The sequence below is a fragment of the Pimephales promelas genome, chromosome 18 (assembly GCF_988280905.1).
Source record: "Pimephales promelas chromosome 18, fPimPro1.hap1.1, whole genome shotgun sequence".
In the NCBI taxonomy this organism is placed as follows: Eukaryota; Metazoa; Chordata; class Actinopteri; order Cypriniformes; family Leuciscidae; genus Pimephales; species Pimephales promelas.
Window position 1 is genome coordinate 757,419 of NC_142786.1, and position 18,505 is coordinate 775,923.

The 18,505-nt window shown below is 37.2% G+C and overlaps 2 protein-coding genes across 2 annotated transcripts; one reads left to right on the plus strand and one right to left on the minus strand.

Moving 5' to 3' along the window:
• The first annotated feature begins 1,647 nt into the window (after nt 1–1,647).
• LOC120475283 (4-galactosyl-N-acetylglucosaminide 3-alpha-L-fucosyltransferase 9) lies at nt 1,648–6,572 on the plus strand. Its single transcript, XM_039665960.2, has 2 exons — nt 1,648–1,729; nt 5,206–6,572. Exon 2 carries the CDS (start codon nt 5,216–5,218, stop codon nt 6,380–6,382), a length of 1,167 nt encoding a protein of 388 aa, XP_039521894.2. The 5' UTR covers nt 1,648–1,729; nt 5,206–5,215; the 3' UTR covers nt 6,383–6,572.
• On the minus strand, nt 6,566–18,452 carry msto1 (misato mitochondrial distribution and morphology regulator 1). Its single transcript, XM_089123373.1, has 14 exons — nt 18,241–18,452; nt 17,186–17,315; nt 15,971–16,040; nt 15,789–15,864; nt 15,633–15,696; nt 14,292–14,445; nt 13,569–13,683; nt 12,953–13,087; nt 12,703–12,855; nt 9,791–9,922; nt 9,348–9,532; nt 8,320–8,424; nt 8,121–8,233; nt 6,566–7,411 (listed from the first exon to the last, which is right to left on the minus strand). The coding sequence occupies exons 1-14, from the start codon at nt 18,322–18,324 to the stop codon at nt 7,158–7,160; spliced, it is 1,770 nt and encodes a 589-aa protein (XP_088979499.1). The 5' UTR covers nt 18,325–18,452; the 3' UTR covers nt 6,566–7,157.
• Between the last annotated feature and the right edge of the window lie 53 nt (nt 18,453–18,505).

Genomic DNA, 18,505 nt, shown 5'->3' on the forward strand with positions numbered 1-18,505 from the left:
GAGTTTAACATCGGCCAATCACACACGAGCACAGAGTGCATCGGCCAATCAAACACGAGCACAAAGTCAGAACACAATAAAGACTGTTTATATCCGTTATTAGTAGCTGTTAATCATAAAACACCCACTATTTAGCATTAAAGTATTTCTGCTTGTGTTCAGACGCCAGATTCAGAAAATAACGCTGAAGAAATGAAGCTTTTTTACACACTTTCATTCGCTCGTGTGGTTAAATTCGGTACTACATGTTCAAGCCAAGGTCACTGACTGAGGCGTTTAACAGTAATGACGACGACTAAACAATTAGATACTTGTCCATCTATACCATACAGATCAATATTAAAACTACAAACATATAGGCCACCTGCAAAAACACTGTAATAACATTGTAAAAACATAAAATAATAACAATGTGCTCTCTAAACATCAAGTTACAATGAACTCACCTATATAAAACGATATCACCAGACAGTTTGAGGAGTAATTTCTTGTTGGTTTGTTTAATTTTTTCCTCAGAAAAATCTCCAGGGCCGTTGTTCCAAACCATCAGTTCATAACTATGGATCAAACCATTAATTCCATGTGTGTGTCGTCACGTCCGCTCTGATGGACGGACGCCACTCACGCCAGTTTTGAGGGGAATACAAACAGTCTTTCAAATAATAAACAAGTTATGGCAGAAACAGAAACAAAGTCCAAACCGAGTGACATTTTGACGTAAAAATTATTATTAATTATATAGGTGTCACGGTCTGGTGCTGGCTGAGGAACCGGAGGACTCCAGAGTAACCATAAAGATAGCTTTTAATATAATAAACAGGCAGGAAGACAGGAACACGGGTGCAACACAGCTCACATTAGACAACGACCGACAAAGACTGAATAAAACTGAGGGAACTAAATACACAGATGAATCAAACATAATGGAGTGAAAACAGGTGAAACAGATGATCAAAAACGAGGAACAGGTGGCTGATGAGGGAGTGAGTTCAGGAGAGGAGACAAAAGGATCCTGGGAAGTGTAGTGCAGATGACGAAGACAGACTGGTGTAGACGAAGGACTGTGACAATAGGCTACATTTCCTTAAGACTGTACAAAGGTTGGTTTATCTAAATCCTGGATTCGGCCTTGACATTAAGCAGCTGTTATAAAGAAAAATACATTACAGGTGCATCTTGAGACAAAACAATAACACTAATATATTTTAAGATACACTTTCAAGTTATCAAGTATTTTTGTCTGGGAATATTGTAAATATATAAAATTATACTAAAATTAGTGAATGCAGCACTTGTTCAGTTTAAAATAGATAAAGCAACACAATCCTTGATATATATGCCTATATATATATATATATATATATAACCTGAACTGAACAAGTGTGCTGCATTCACTGTAAAAAGCGGTGACTCATAAAGCTGTTTTTACTTGATTAAAACCATATGAATTTTGCTTGGTATAAATTAATTTAGGTTGATTATACTGTAGTGTCAAACAATATTTTAATTTGTATAAAAGCAGTTCATTTAAATGTTGTCATTGTTAGGTTCATTTTTTTTTTCATGTTCTTCCATGATGATGTGATGTGGGAGGGTTAAACATTGAAGAGAGGAACCTATCACTCATTAACGTTTACAACACTATTACACTGTACAATAAACCTGTACTTACTGTAATCGTAACGCAGTATTATTTAATACTGTGGGATTATCTGACAGGACATCACAGGTGAGTCTCCATGCGTTTTTATCAATCTCCTCATTTGATAACATCAGATTTACAGATATGCACATTTAATGGTAACAAAACTGAATCTGCTTTGAATCCACACCACTTTAAACATCAGATGAATCAAGTCACGATGCCTTAAAGAAACGTGCTAGAAAATGGAATACATTTTTATTTTACAATTACTAATATTACATGTTTTATCTCTTGGAATTGCACATCTGACAGTAGATGCTGATGTAAATCAACATTTATTTTCATTAGCAGAACATTAACTTCGGTGAAAAGTCAAGCATCCTAATTGTTTTTCTGTTTAATTTTATAGTTTCTATTTAAATAACCATAATGACAAATACTGTGTGATAAAGTACAAATATTTTGAGTCTCCTTTATTTTCCTGTAAAGAACCGCATGTTTCTTTTCTGAAGTTGGCGACCCTAAGTGTTATTTTACATTTGATAACAGTTTTTGGACCTGAACTCCAGAAAATATTAAAACACTGTTGATTTTTGTTCATGATATTCAACTACAATTAAATGTTTTGCAAGAAGTCAAAAAGTGAATGATATCCAAGTTGTTGTTTTTTTACCTTATTGAAAATCAAAATTATGAATAGATACGAATCGGATTAGTTAAAACTCAAATGATACCCAACCCTACTTCCTGGATAGTTAAAGTCGCCACTGCAAACAATAGTGGGAACAAAGGTTTCTCTACATGCAATGGACAATATTTCAATTATGCATTATTGATGACAGATGAAAAGGGAGACGTGTACAGAGGTTTCACCCAGAACTTTGAAACTTTTAACCCACTCCAAATCTGTCACGGAATGGGAGACTAAATAGGGAGCAAACAAAAGAGGGTAATGAACAAAATGGGTGGGGAAGATTAATCAATTATCAGGTAACACGATGGAAGGGGCTAGACAGTTGGCACAAGGAATACAAGACAAGCCATGCGTGCACAATAAACCAGAATATATCCCAGACAGAACCCTGACAAAATATCCCTAAACTTGTGAAAAGATGGAGCTCCAGCTCCACTCTAAAGATATAATAATGTCAGGTATCTCAGGAGAATAATGACGAATACTCTACAGATATTGAAGGGGGAGTTATGATGGAAGGGAGAATGTTCCCCAGTTGTCGGGCAAAAGCCTTTGCCAATATTTTACAATCCACACTGAGCAAAGATATGACGAGGTTCTTTCCCTTTTTTTAACCAAAACTAAAATTGCAGCCTGATAAAATCTTTTCAGCAGATGACCCACAGAAAATTATTTCTCGAATACCGCAAGTAGCAAAGGCAATTCAGCCCTCAGGGCAATTGTGTCAGATACCAAATTTAGAATACACACACACTAAATTATTAAAGGGTTAGTTCACCCAAAAATGAAAATTCTGTCAGTATTTACTCACCATCATGTCGTCCCAACCCCGTAAGACCTTCGTTCATCTTCGCAACACAAATTAAGATATTTAAGATATTAAGATTGCCCCTGCATACAGTCCATAGGCTTCTTGAGGGAATGTCGAAAAGTCATTAAAGACATCGTTAAAATAGTCCAAGTGACTACAGCGGCTCAATCTTAACTTTATCAAACGACGAGAACACATTTGTGCGCAAAAAAACAACAAAAATAACGACTTTATTTCAACTATTCACTTCCTTCTCCATGGGCCTGTAGTCAGTTAACGTAGTGGGATTGCGTAGAGCTACGTATGCAGGAGCGATCTTAATATCTTAAATATCTTAATTTGTGTTGCGAAGATGAACGAAGGTCTTATGGGGTCGGAACAACATGAGCGTGAGTAAATACTGACAGAAATTTCATTTTTGGGTGAACCCTTTAACCCTGGTGAAAAAGTGAAATAAAAAAAACCTGTGTGAGGATTGGGTGACTGAAATTAATTCACAATTTAGAACTTCGAATTAAAAAATGGAACCGTCGATGCGGCCACGCCTCCATGTCACGTCCGGTCGGCGTGCCAAACGGAAAAAAAACGCGCGTTGAAGAGCTGCGAGTCTATGGTCAACCTCCTCTAGCTACAGCCATTCAAAAGACAGCATGGCAAGAGACCTATCGACAGAACTTGAACCCCCTCCTCTTTCATTGAAGTCGCAGGTCCAGTGAGTGTTGACAACGTTCACGCTTCAATAAAGCCACAGTTTGCAGACATCCCAAGTCTCGCGGAAGTTCCGGGAGTTTCCCGTATATTGATAGTGGCCCGCAAATTAGTTAAAATCTTCCGTAATCTAGAGTAAAAATTTGCTCCAACCCATATAGCGTGCACACGGCAGAGAGTGAGAGACCTTGCGTGTGTGTGCCTCATGAAGCGCATGCAAGACAGAGGATTAAAATATATATATATATATATGTAAGGGTTAATGCCCGACGAGGTGTCCATTGTCAGGTTTTAATGGACGACGGCGAGGTGTAAACCGGCCGACGCGCAGCGGAGGGCAAACACCTCGAAGGGCATTAACCCGCTTATACCATGGTCACTTGCCAAATAAAACATTTTTAAAACATTAGCTGCTAGTTTATATTTTAATTAGGCTAAATCAAGTTTTTACAAATAATAACTCGCCTGGTTTATTTAGCAGCCAACCGGAGATATTTATAGTCCGCTCAGTAGAACCCTTCAGGTTCAAAAATGCATTTTTTTTCATGAAACACAAAGGTAGGCATAGTTTTTTTTTTTTTTTAATTACACATAAAACAATTAATCAAACAGGCTTCTTAGGCTTGAAACGCTGTACTCTCCTCCTGACTTGGTTCTCTGGACTGCTGCGTAAAACTCCCGCAGGGTCTCATTCAGAGCAGCAGCGGTGTAATTTTCTTTGCGACGTTTCTCCGTTTCATTTACATTTTTTCTTTCTTCAGCAGCATCCCAGTCGTCAAAGTTGTCATATTCTCCATAAATGTTAAAATAAATAACGAAGTCGTTCATTGTTGTATTAGTAGGCTATGGAATATCTAACTAACGTTAGATGTTTGTTTTGATAGAGCAAATTGTTAACGGATACTTTGACTGCCTGTTGCTATGGTTACTCGCAGCCGTTGTAGGCAGCGCATTTATTTATTCATTTCGAATGGTAAACAGGCAGTTTCACCAGAACTACTTTACTAGGTGTCCTCTATCACTTTTTAACGGACACCCTGCAGCCAATCAGAATCGAGTATTCACCCAGACCATGGTATAAATATATATAAAAACCAACAATCTAAAGTTTTATCGAATCGAGGATTTGGAGAATCGTGATACCCCTAGCAAGGATGTGAAAAACAAATGACAGCGATCTTTGGTCCTTGTTATAGATTGCCAACTGGGTTATCTGTGCCTTCAGTGCCATTTTATGGGTTATGAACATTCTTCCTGATATAAGAAATATGTAGCTGATCAAAGCATTTCTGAAACAAATCTAGAAAGATATTTAAACACCCTCCCTTCCTCATGCTCTCTCCACAGAAGGTCAAAGATGGATTCCCAAAACTCCTCCAGATCCTGCAAGAACGTCTTCATCGCAGTAGTCTTGATGACAGGTTTCTCGGCAATCTTCTACATGTACTATGAGCCGTCAGTAAATTGGTTAAACTGTCCAGTCGCTCCCAAACATGATGACTGTGGAAACATCAGTATCAACAGGCCAAATCAAATCCAAATAGTGAACAACTGTTCGGTGAACTTCACCTCTGTCCAACACCAGTTAACACAAACAGAAGCAGCTTCATCGCAGGGAGATGATCTAGACACCATTATCCTGGTCTGGATGTGGCCTTTTGGGCAACAGTTTGATTTAGGCCTCTGTAGTTCAATGTACGACATCCATGGCTGCCACTTGACAGTCGACAAGAGTCAGTTTAACAAAGCACATGGCGTTTTAATTCATCACAGAGACATCCATGGGGACTTATCCAACATGCCGAAACTGCCACGACCGCCATTCCAGAAATGGGTCTGGATGAACATGGAGTCTCCCACCCATACAGCACGGCATTCAAATCTAAACAATCTGTTTAATCTGACGTCAAGTTACAGACTAGATTCAGACATCCTGGTCCCTTTCGGGCGAATCTTAGAGAACACTGGTGGAAAGAAAGATTATGAAATCCCACATAAGAATAAACTTGTTTGCTGGATTGTAAGTAACTGGAACCCAAACTTTAGGCGGTCAAAATTCTATGCAGAGTTTGAAAAACACATTAGTGTACAAACCTACGGAAATCACTTCAACAAGCGTATTGGTGATCAAGATTATACAGATGTAATGTCCAGCTGTAAATTCTACCTGTCCTTTGAGAACTCGATCCACAAAGACTACATTACAGAAAAACTGTACAGCCCTCTGTCTCTCGGCACTGTTCCCGTGGTCATCGGCCCACCCAGAGAGAACTATGAGCAATTCATACCAGCCAGTGCCTTTATCCATGTGGATGACTTCAAGACCCCCAAAGAACTAGCAGACCATCTTAAGCTTCTGGACCAAAATGATAATTTGTACAGGCAACACTTCACCTGGAGGGAACATTTTTTTGCAAAAGGAGGCTGGTTTGGTCTTGAACACGCCTGTTATTCTTGCGATCATATCAGGAGAAACAAGAACTATCGAGTAGTTAATGATCTCAACAGCTGGTTCTGGGGTTGACAACTGATGTTAACAATAGACTTCAGCCATAGCAGATGCCTGAGGAAGAAAACAATGCTGTGAGGGATACACTGTGAAAAGTGCTTGAGACTGAGTTCTTGTTCTGACAATATATATATATATATTAAACGAGTCTCAATTTTATAAGTGTATATTTTCTTAATTACCAGATCACACAGCAAAAACATTAGCCAACCAAAATAAAATGTTTTTGTTTTATTAAACAAGTATTTGATGAGGATGCACATGAATAATAACCGTTAAATTTCTTGAAGGGTAAAACAACAGTCATATTTGATCATTTATAAGAAGGATAACTATTTCATTGGGACTTTTACACAATTAAGCTCTAAAAAAAACATCAGGTTTGATGAGGTTTACATCTAGCGCTCGTCCGCATCCTAAATAAAAGTTTGTGTTTACATACTGTAATATCTGTGTGTACTGTGTATAACTATTTTGTATATATAAATACACACATATGCATGTATATGTTTAAGAACATTTTCTTATTTATGTATAATATATACATTTATATATACAGTATATACATACTCAAATATATACATGCATGTGTGTGTATTTATATATACAAAATAATTATACACCGTACACACACATATATTATGTAAACACAAACTTTGATTTGGGATGCGATTAATCGTACTTCTCACAGTCTTCTAAATGTTCGTGCTGTTCTGAAGGGTGACGGGGCTCATATCCCATGATTCCCCGAGAGGTGAATGCGGTTCTGCGACTCGACGAAGAGCATCCCTCAGTCGTCCTCGTCGTCCTCATCGGAGGAAGAGCGGGAGCCGTCCTGGCGGTAGCAGAGCGCGAGGTTGCGGAGCTGCTCCAGGGACTCGCTGAGCTCGCTGACCTCGGGCCCGTGCGAGAGGAAGCTCGGGGTCACGCGCCGCAGGTCCAGCGCTGAACACACCTTCTGCAGCTCAGACAGCTGGAGACCCACGGCAGGACCCGACTGAAGACTCGTCAGCACCGGGACACCAGAGACCCGCTGAGAGCCAGCTGGGAGAAGACGAGGAGTTAAACAGGGGCGGACAGAGAGAGAGAGAGGCTGATGTTACGGGTTCATACAAATACTGACCTTAAAGGAGGTCACTTTAAAAAAAACTTTTGCTGATAATTTACTCACCCCCGTGTCATCCAAGATGTCCATGTCTTTCTTTCTTCAGTCGAAAAGAAATTAAGGTTTTTGATGAAAACATTCTAGGATTTTCTCCATATAATGGACTTCAATGGGGTCCAAACGGTTCAAGTTCCAAATAAGAGTTTCAGTGCAAACTACAAACTGTTCGAAGGGCTTTAAACGACACCAGACGATGAATAAGGGTCTTTTTCTTTTATGAAAAGAATATTCTTAACAATATTCTTATTCTTATGAAACTTTTGGACCTTGAACCGTTTGGTCCCCATTGAAGTCCATTATATGGAGAAAATCCTGGAATGTTTTCATGAAAATCCTTAATTTATTTTCGACTGAAGAAAGAAACACATGGACATCTTGGATGAAATGGGGGCGAGTAACTTATTAGCAAAAGTTCTTTTAAAGTGAACTACTCCTTTAAATGGATCGTTCACCCAACAATTTAAATTAAAAATGATCCCATGATTTACTCGCCCTCAACTCATCCTAGTTGACTTTATAATGGGAGTGAATTGTCCCTAAGATTTTGAAGCCCTAAAACCGTGATCTTAATTATGGGGCGGCACTCACTGTCGGCCGGATCAGACTGGTTCTGGAGGAAACCCTGCGGACCCAGAGCCGGACTGAAGATCTGTGGGAACGGAGGCGTGAGTTTACTGGGACTGGACAGCAGCTGCACCGCCCTGCACACACACACACACACACACACACACATCAGACCAATGACAGCCGCTCAGAGCCGTCCGGTTAGTGCGTGTGGATCACTCACAGAGGGGATGATGGGTAACGGGACCTGACGTACGCCGCCAGCACGTCTTCTCCAGAGCGCTCGTAGTGCAGAGGACTGGGCGGCTCCACACCCGGCAGGACAGCACTGTTAGCATCACAACTACAATATTATTACATATTATATAAACATACATATACATTTTCATGTGCAAGAGTTATTTGAAGTATTATAAAACACTTTACAATAAGGTCTCATTAGTTAACATGAACCATGTGCGATATTTTTATTCATCTTTGTTAAAAGTTTGTTCATATTTGTTTGCAGTGTATTAACCACTGTTTTAAAAATGTATTAGTAAATGTAGAAATTTTGCATTATGACTAATAAATGCTGTGGAATTATTGTTCATTCATTGTTCATGTTAACTAATGAAACCCTTGTATAGTTTTACAATATAATATATACAGTATATACCGTTATTGATATTTTGAATGAGCTTTTATCTTTATATTTTCAGTTTTCATTTACATTTTTACTTTATTTTTTATGCTTTTGTATTAGTTTGAGATATTTTTTTAATATCACTATTTAGATTAATTTATTTTCAGTTTAGTTTTAGTTTTTTATTTATTTCCAATTAAAATACTTAAACGTATTTTACTTGGTTTCCAAGGCAACATTTCTAGTTTTTCATCAAATACTTTAATTTTATTTAAGCCTTATTTCAATTGACAGAAATATTAATCGCTTCATTTGGTGGTTACAGCATTTTAAAATTAATTAAATTGCATTTTTAATAACAATTAAATTCCTAAATTTTAAAGGTAACAAACGTAATTTTAAGAAGCAGAATTTAAATGAAATTACATTAACAAATTAATATAACTGCTGTTTTAACTTGGTATGAAATAAAATTTCTAAATGCATGTTATTGATTTTATTGTGAACAATTTGTCCATGGATATATTAACAATTTTTGACAGAATAATGTTAAATCAAAATATCATACTCAATCAATTAAACCCCACCCTTTTTTATAAGTGCACACAAATAGTCGGTCCTCTCACCTGACTAACCGCTGCCCGTCTAAACCTCTCAGAGTCACCGATTGGCCGAAACAGCGCCCGTCGCCGAGCTCAGGACACGCTGAAAGGGGTTTCCACGGTAACGCATCCGAAAAAGCATCCAGGGCCTGAGGGAGGCAGCTGCCGTGCATCATGGGAAACGGCACAGAGCCGTACGCTGAAACCACCTGGAAAACACGATACTCCTCTGTGACGTCATTTCAAACTATACCAGCCCAAAGCAATCATGGATTTGGAAACAGCTTGTCAAAGGGAGCTGGCGCTGCACGACACACAACTACACAAAACAACATTTTTGAGTGAATGATTCAATGATAAATTAGAGTAAAGATGTCTTTCGAGTAAAAATGAACAGTGTTGTTATAGTTGTCATCTTTGGTGTGTAGAGACCTGTACACTGACAGGAGTGTGTATTAAACACGCACCTTCCTCCCCGAGGCGGTCAGGGCGTCCGAGAGCTGCCACATCGCTGAACTGCCCTGTCCCAACCGATACGGCACCGTCATACAGTCCAGAGCCAGAGCCAGAACTGAGCCGGAGTGAAACCACAGCGCCGGCTGGGGGGAGAGAGAGAAGATCAGCAGATACTGTATAAATGAACAGATAAAAAACATCAGATCCTGAATAAATGAGAAAACCAGTGTTGTTTTAGCATCACTGATCAGTGTTAATATTTGGAATTCATTTTATTTGAACATTTTCCGCTTTGATTTTAACTGTAGTTAATGTTTAGTAACGTTTTTTTTAATACATTTTTGTAAAAAATTGTCTAGTTTTTATTAGGGATGCATCGAAATTTCGCCTACTCATTTTTTGGCCAAAAGAGCTTTTATCGGTTTCAGCCCAAAATGGTTTTGGAGAGCCATTAATCTGGACAATCATGGTGTTAAATAAGGATTATTTTAAGGCTTTTTAAATTTTTTGTCATTTATTTAAGTAGGGATACACCGATATGAAAATCTGGGCCGATACTGATCACCGATTCTTTATATTTGAAAGCCGATAACCGATATATTGGCCAATAATTCTTTATATTTGAAAGCCGACAACCGATATATTGGCCGATAATTCTTTATGTTTGAATGCCGATAACCGATATATTGGCCGATAATTCTTTATATCTGAAAGCCGATAACCGATATATTGGCCAATAATTCTTTATATTTGAAAGCCGATAACCGATATATTGGCCAATAATTCTTTATATTTGAAAGCCGATAACCGATATATTGGCCAATAATTCTTTATATTTGAAAGCCGACAACCGATATATTGGCCGATAATTCTTTATGTTTGAATGCCGATAACCGATATATTGGCCGATAATTCTTTATATTTGAAAGCCGATAACCGATATATTGGCCAATAATTCTTTATATTTGAAAGCCGATAACCGATATATTGGCCAATAATTCTTTATATCTGAAAGCCGATAACCGATATATTGGCCGATAATTCTTTATATTTGAAAGCCGATAACCGATATATTGGCCAATAATTCTTTATATTTGAAAGCCGACAACCGATATATTGGCCAATAATTCTTTATATTTGAAAGCCGACAACCGATATATTGGCCGATAATTCTTTATGTTTGAATGCCGATAACCGATATATTGGCCGATAATTCTTTATATCTGAAAGCCGATAACCGATATATTGGCCAATAATTCTTTATATTTGAAAGCCGATAACCGATATATTGGCCAATAATTCTTTATATTTGAAAGCCGATAACCGATATATTGGCCAATAATTCTTTATATTTGAAAGCCGATAACCGATACATTGGCTGATAATTCTTTATATCTGAAAGCCGATAACCGATATATTGGCCAATAATTCTTTATATTTGAAAGCCGATAACCGATATATTGGCCAATAATTCTTTATATTTGAAAGCCGATAACCGATATATTGGCCAATAATTCTTTATATTTGAAAGCCGATAACCGATATATTGGCCAATAATTCTTTATATTTGAAAGCCGATAACCGATATATTGGCCAATAATTCTTTATATTTGAAAGCCGATAACCGATATATTGGCCAATAATTCTTTATATTTGAAAGCCGATAACCGATACATTGGCTGATAATTCTTTATATCTGAAAGCCGATAACCGATATATTGGCCAATAATTCTTTATATTTGAAAGCCGATAACCGATATATTGGCCAATAATTCTTTATATTTGAATGCCGATAACCGATATATTGGCCGATAATTCTTTATATCTGAAAGCCGATAACCGATATATTGGCCAATAATTCTTTATATCTGAAAGCCGATAACCGATATATTGGCCAATAATTCTTTATATTTGAAAGCCGATAACCGATATATTGGCCAATAATTCTTTATATTTGAAAGCCGATAACCGATACATTGGCTGATAATTCTTTATATCTGAAAGCCGATAACCGATATATTGGCCAATAATTCTTTATATCTGAAAGCCGATAACCGATATATTGGCCAATAATTCTTTATATTTGAAAGCCGATAACCGATATATTGGCCAATAATTCTTTATATTTGAAAGCCGATAACCGATATATTGGCCAATAATTCTTTATATTTGAAAGCCGATAACCGATATATTGGCCAATAATTCTTTATATCTGAAAGCCGATAACCGATATATTGGCCGATAATTCTTTATATTTGAATGCCGATAACCGATACATTGGCTGATAATTCTTTATATCTGAAAGCCGATAACCGATATATTGGCCAATAATTCTTTATATTTGAATGCCGATAACCGATACATTGGCTGATAATTCGCCGATAACCGATATATTGGCCGATAATTCTTCATATCTCAAAGCTGATAACCAATATATTGGCCGATAATTCTTTATATCTGAAAGCCGATAACAGATATATTGGCCGATAATTCTTCATATTTGAAAGCCGATAACCGATATATTGGCCGATAATTCTAAATCCAAATTTTTTGACATTTTTTGAGAGCCTGATTACAAAAACAAAACTCTCACCATTAAAAGCCACGTCCAAAAGCACACAGATATAATGTTCTCATTATAATGTCATGTAGCCGATATTAAAACTGTATATTGCCTTTTTGAAGGGATTTGAACAGTGCGCATCTGTGTCTCAACAGAAGCGAATCATACAATAACTATCGGCTTTAAACCCTCGGCAAACATTTCTTCTCGGCCCGATAACGATAACATAAATATTAACTTATATCGGCTGATACTGATATATCGTGCATCTCTAATTTTAAGCAAAGAAAATGTTTTTATGGGTTTAGGTTTAGTTAGCTGTAACTCTGAATGAGTTTCCCGCGAATGAAAGCGGCTTACGTCACAGCTGAGCAGCGGGAAAGCAGTGGGCGGCGGGGGACGTCTGCCCAGTCCGCCTCTCAGGGTCAAAGGGCAGAAGAAAGAGCTGTGATTGGCCATGTTCAGCGTCCCCAACGCACAGTTCATCATGTGGTACAAGTCCAGTACAGAGCTCTGTCAGGCGGACACAAAACACGTTCACACAGTTCAACACGGGGATCCTGATGAATGGTGGGAAAACTGCTGTATTAAAGATGAATGACGCTCTCACCGTGTCTGGGTGATTGACAGGTGCCACGCCCCAGGTGAGGATCCCACGGCCTCCGTAAGAGTCCTGCAACAACTCTGTGACCTTTGACCCCAAGCCTGAGAAGCCGTCAGCAAGGTCACACAACACCTGGAAACCCTGAGCAGGAGGAAGCAGAGACAGAGGGACGCTGATATTTACATTTATACCCTTGAAATGCATAATATATGTATTTTATGTACATACAACTTTGCGTATTCATTAAACTTTTGATTCTTAAAATGTTTACATTCTCAGCGATTTCAAAATAAAAGTCCCATTTCCGACACAAACAGAGAAACTTTGGCTGATATTAATAACCGGCCAAACATCTCATATTTGTTTTATTGCCAGGGGCTTCATAGATCTCACACTGTGCTGAAATCCAGCGTTTAATGTTGTTTATGTGTGTGTTTTTAATACGCATTAACACACACCGTGTGTAAGTTGATAAGTGGACAGCATTGCTGAGTATTTCCTCCTTAAAACTGCAGTGAACCATAAATTTAAACGCATTTCCTTTGATTGTGAGCTGACAGGTTTCCTGATATTCCCCGTGTGTTGTGTTGTAGAGGCGGATCTGTGTGTGTGTGTGTGTTACCTGCAGATAGTCACACTCCTCCACGAAGAAGTGCAGTCGATCCTCCAGATCCTCCAGAAATGGGCCCTGTAAGAGCGCCTCCCCCTGGCCGAACGCTTGCAGACGCTCAGATTCACTGAACACACACACACACACATCATTTTAAGAGTAGTTTCACCATCCAAAAATATTCAAACAAAACGTTTTATCATCGACCGTAGCTAATTAATTTAGTGCATCTTCGATAACACATTTTAATTATGTCAGTGTTCATTTATAGCGTGCCTTCAGGAACTGCGCGATTAACCGTAAACGATTGTGATCTCGATTCAAACAGACACATGATCAAATCACTAAACGACAGCGATTCAGATCTGAGCCAGAGAGAGCAGCTGTCATGTCTTACAATCATCCAGATAATCACAGAAGTGTGTTTATAGTTGGGATATAAACACTGATGTCTACGGTAGTGATCAACATAGAGTGAATCGCCTTTTGAAAGTAACCTGATTAAAATAAAGATTGTATCATTACACCATTTCACCAGTAGGGGGCGACAACTGACTGTTATAAAGGCATTTGTCATTGAATTAATTCGGATCATGAAACACGCTAAGTCTTTGTAAGTGAATCATTGAATAATTCATTACAGAAAATTAAAAAACAACAATAAGGCTAATTTAAATTAATTATGCTAAGCTAAATAGCGAACATACAAATGGCGTCCGTCAGTGAGGGACTCACCCGTCATGGTTGTACTGGTTGATGACGGTGACGGTGCGCGGGTGGAGGTGTATCCTCAGGAAGTCTGACCACACCCTCACGCTCCCCTCCAGCCTATAGGACTTCTGCACGCGCTCCAGACTGCTGTTCACCGTCGCCATGGCAACGCTGGCACCTGCAACACACAGTGAGTGTTAGCGCAATCGAGAACAAATCATGGACATTTTCACCCCTTTGCATTTGTGATGAGATTAGGCGAAGCGGGATATTGAATGGGAACAGAAAATGAAGGATTGGATGAGACTTATAAAAGAAATAAGAAATAAGAGGGATTGATGATGAAAGGGGTTGTTATATTTTAACGCTTTCCTTAAAAATAACACACGCATTAATTTTTCATTCCTGCAGAGAAACACAAAGCCAGTTCTTTTAGTAGCATTCATTTTTGTTTATAGATGATGTTCATATTTTGAATTATATTTTATTATATTTTCTGTTTTCACTCTAATTTTTGTTTTAGTATGTTGTTGTGTTTGTTATCTTTATTAGTTTTATATTTTTTTTAAATAATATGTCTAATAAGTTTTTATTGATTTTTGTATTTCAAGTCTGAATTTGATTTTATTTTTACATTTTCTGTTTTTACTGTAATTCTAATTAATGTTAATAGAAATTTTGTTTTTCTTTCTTTATTAGTTATTTTAATTTCTTTTAAATGTAATTTTTATTAATTTTATTTATGAGTTTTAGTTACTTTTTACTTTTTTTTTTAGTTACTTTACTTTTTATTTAAGTACTTCAAGTTAAAGACATAAATATTAAATATGTCTAATTAGTTTTTATTAATTGTATTAGCTTAAGCTATTTTAGAACTTCAAGTAAGAATTGTATTTTATTTTTACATTTCCTGTTTTCACTATAATTCTAGTTGATGCTTTAGTAATTTTTTTGTGTTTTTGTCATTTTTATTAGATTTAAATTTTTATTAAATATGCCAATATAGTTTTTATTAATTATATTTAGTATTTAGTTATTTTAGTACATCAAATTAAACTAAACTAAAATGAGAAATGTTGCCTTAGGAAAATTTTTTTTTCATTTTGTTTTTTTAAATAAGCATTTATTTTGTTTCAAGTAAAACAAATGAATTTGTTTTTAAAAAAAATGTACATGTTTTTTATTGGTTTTAGCTAATGATAATAATCATGCATCATGGGTTTGATTCCTAGGGAAAGCATAAACTGAAGTGATCATAATACGCTCACTTTGGATAAAAGCATCTGCCAAATGCATAAATTCATAATAAAAGCCGAAACATAAACCAAGCCTTTGAACAGGGTTTCATTTCGAGAGGACACACACCTGAGCTGCGATCCACCGCAGAGGAAGGACAAGTCAAACCTGGATCTGCTGGTAAACCTCCCATCTACACACACACACACACACACACACACAGAGAAGTGTCACTCAGATATTACATGCTTTTAAACCCCAGCTGAGTCACATTAACACACTCACATCTATATTGTCCAGATCCTGAAGGAAAGGGTTTTTGGTGGCAGGACTTTCTTTGTGGGTCATAATCTCTCCTTCCCTGAGAGAAACAAATTCATCTTTAATCAGAATCCATAAAGCACACATCAGCGCATGAACACACACACACACACACACACACAGAACCGTCCAGACGTGTGTTTTACCATGTGGAGGTGGTGTTCTCGTTCTCCGTGTCGTACAGACTGCCCTGCTTCCTCAGCGTCTGCAGACTTCCTGAACATATCCACAACACACACACACACATTACACAAACCAGCATTATGGGTGTTTGCGTTTCCATCCAGCGGTTTTTATGTGATATCCCAAAATGTGCATTAAAACAGGCGGATGGAAGCAAAGCTAATGACATCATCAAAACACAAAAATATAATTAATGAATTAATTTCAGTGATATAATTATCACAAAGCAATTAAATATTGTGCTTTTGCTTATTAATTTTATAATTGACAATGTATCTGTATATTTTCATGACTTATGTCGGATTCATTTAAAATGGAAGCTTGTTTCCGCCACAGAATAAAACATTTTAAAAGATAATTGTGACTTTCTTGTCACAACTGCGAGTTTACATCTTCCAATTCTGACTTTATAACTAGCAATTGCGACTATATATCACGTAATTCTGACTATATAACACAATTCTAAATGTAAAGCACAATTGCGATAGCCTGGTTCAACCAGACTTTAGTTCATTTCATTTCCACATAGTACTGAAGTAAAATGAAATTGAGCGGAAGTGCGTAGGAGGGCGCAGCCAGGCTACAATTGCGACTATATATCACGTAATTCTGACTATATAACACAATTCTAAATGTAAAGCACAATTGTGACTATATCACGTAATTCTGACTATATAACACAATTGCGACAATATATCATGTAATTCTGACTGTATTACACACAATTGTGACTATATCATGCAATTATGATTATATAACACACAATTGTGACTATATATCACACAATTGCGACTTTATATAACGCATTTCTGACTATATAACACAATTGAGACTATATCACGCAATTCTGATTATATAACACACAATTGTGACTATATCACGCAATTCTGATTATATAACACACAATTGTGACTATATATCACACAATTGCGACTTTATATAACACAATTCTGACTGAATAACAAAATTGTGACTATATCACGCAATTCTGACTATATAACACACAATTGTGACTATATATCACGATTTTCAGAGTGTATATCACAATTGTGACTATATCACGCAATTATGAGAAAAAAAGTCACAATTACCTAATTTATTTTTTATTCTGCGGTGGAAACAAGCTTCCATAATTTATATTTCTGCTTTGTTCCAGTAATCAGGATGGACTCCGGTACCTTTGAGGTCCATGGCGATGAGTCGAGGTGTGTATGTCACATGACCACCCAGCGTTTGACCCTCTCTGAACATCACGTCACTCTGAAGCTCACCCGCCGGCTCCACCGCGTCATAAACCAGACCCGCATCCTACACACACACACACACACACACACACACATGCTTTACTGAGAGACTATTTCAGAAGGCTATAACATGGTATGAAGAGGTCATAATTTTAAAGTCCCCCTGTAGTCGATCATGTTATCCTTTAAAACTCACCAAAATGACATGCAAAAATGTCTTCATGCCTTAAAATATCTTGACTGTAACTCGACACCCTTGCCTCATTTAGTATGCGCGGTTCTATGAATATGCAAATGAGACCCGCCTCCAATCAATCACTCACACGTTGATCGGATTAGTTACAAGGTGGTTTGTGACGTCAGAAACACCAGCGATTTCAAAGCGTGTTTTTGAGACTGTCTTTGGTTCACTGCAGTTTTAAGCAGTTTTACACATGGTGTGTGTTAAAGCCTGTTAAAAACACCACACACACACAAAACGTTAATAAAAAAAATAATCTGCACGGATAAATCATTTATAATAAATAATAAAATACTCTATAAAAATTAAGAAAATTCCATTTTGATTTCATGGTGACTTTAAAGGTTTCAGAGCCACGCCTCCTCCAAGATATAGAAATATTTCATTTTAATCTTTTAATATTTAGACCACTTTATAGATCGCTATCAGGATGTGAAGATAGTTTCAACCAGAAAAACAAAAAGTGTTGAAACCTTTAAACCAGGGTACTGAATAATTAACATATTTACATGGCATTTCAAAGAACGTCAAGGTATTACATGGTCATACATAGTACAAAACCATGACAATGCACAATATCACACCACTTTTTTAAGTGTACTTACTACAGTTATTGCGGTAAAAATCATAAATTAATAGGTAATCTCTTTCAAAAAGAGGTAGAATTTAGTTTAATTTCTTTTCTTAGTGATGTCAGGTTTCTTCAGCTTAATGTAATTGTAATGTATCCGTTATTAAACATCCTCACCTGTAAATTCCACCAATGTGTCCCGACAAAGTTGGAATAATGTCCCAGCTGGAGTGTAACTACCTCCCTGCACATACCGCTCATGTTGCCCTTTAAATATTAACACATTATAATGAAAGTGAACATGATATTTCTCATAATAAGCTCAGAAAACACACTGTCGCAGGTTCAGACGAAGTTCCGTGTGTGCACACGCGTCCCTCTGGCAATCCTCCATCCTGATTGGATGTCACGGCGCATGCAGCGTTGTGATTGGCCGAGGGAG

Excerpts from the sequence above, each read along its gene's own strand:
- msto1 (XM_089123373.1), bottom strand. The coding sequence starts at position 18,324 with ATGAGCGGTATGTGCAGGGAGGTAGTTACACTCCAGCTGGGACATTAT. Across the intron at positions 12,856-12,952 it reads CTGTCAATCACCCAGACACG|AGCTCTGTACTGGACTTGTA; the intron begins GTGAGAGCGTCA and ends TCCGCCTGACAG. Across the intron at positions 8,234-8,319 it reads CGTTACCCATCATCCCCTCT|GGCGGTGCAGCTGCTGTCCA; the intron begins GTGAGTGATCCA and ends GTGTGTGTGCAG.
- LOC120475283 (XM_039665960.2), top strand. The coding sequence starts at position 5,216 with ATGGATTCCCAAAACTCCTCCAGATCCTGCAAGAACGTCTTCATCGCA.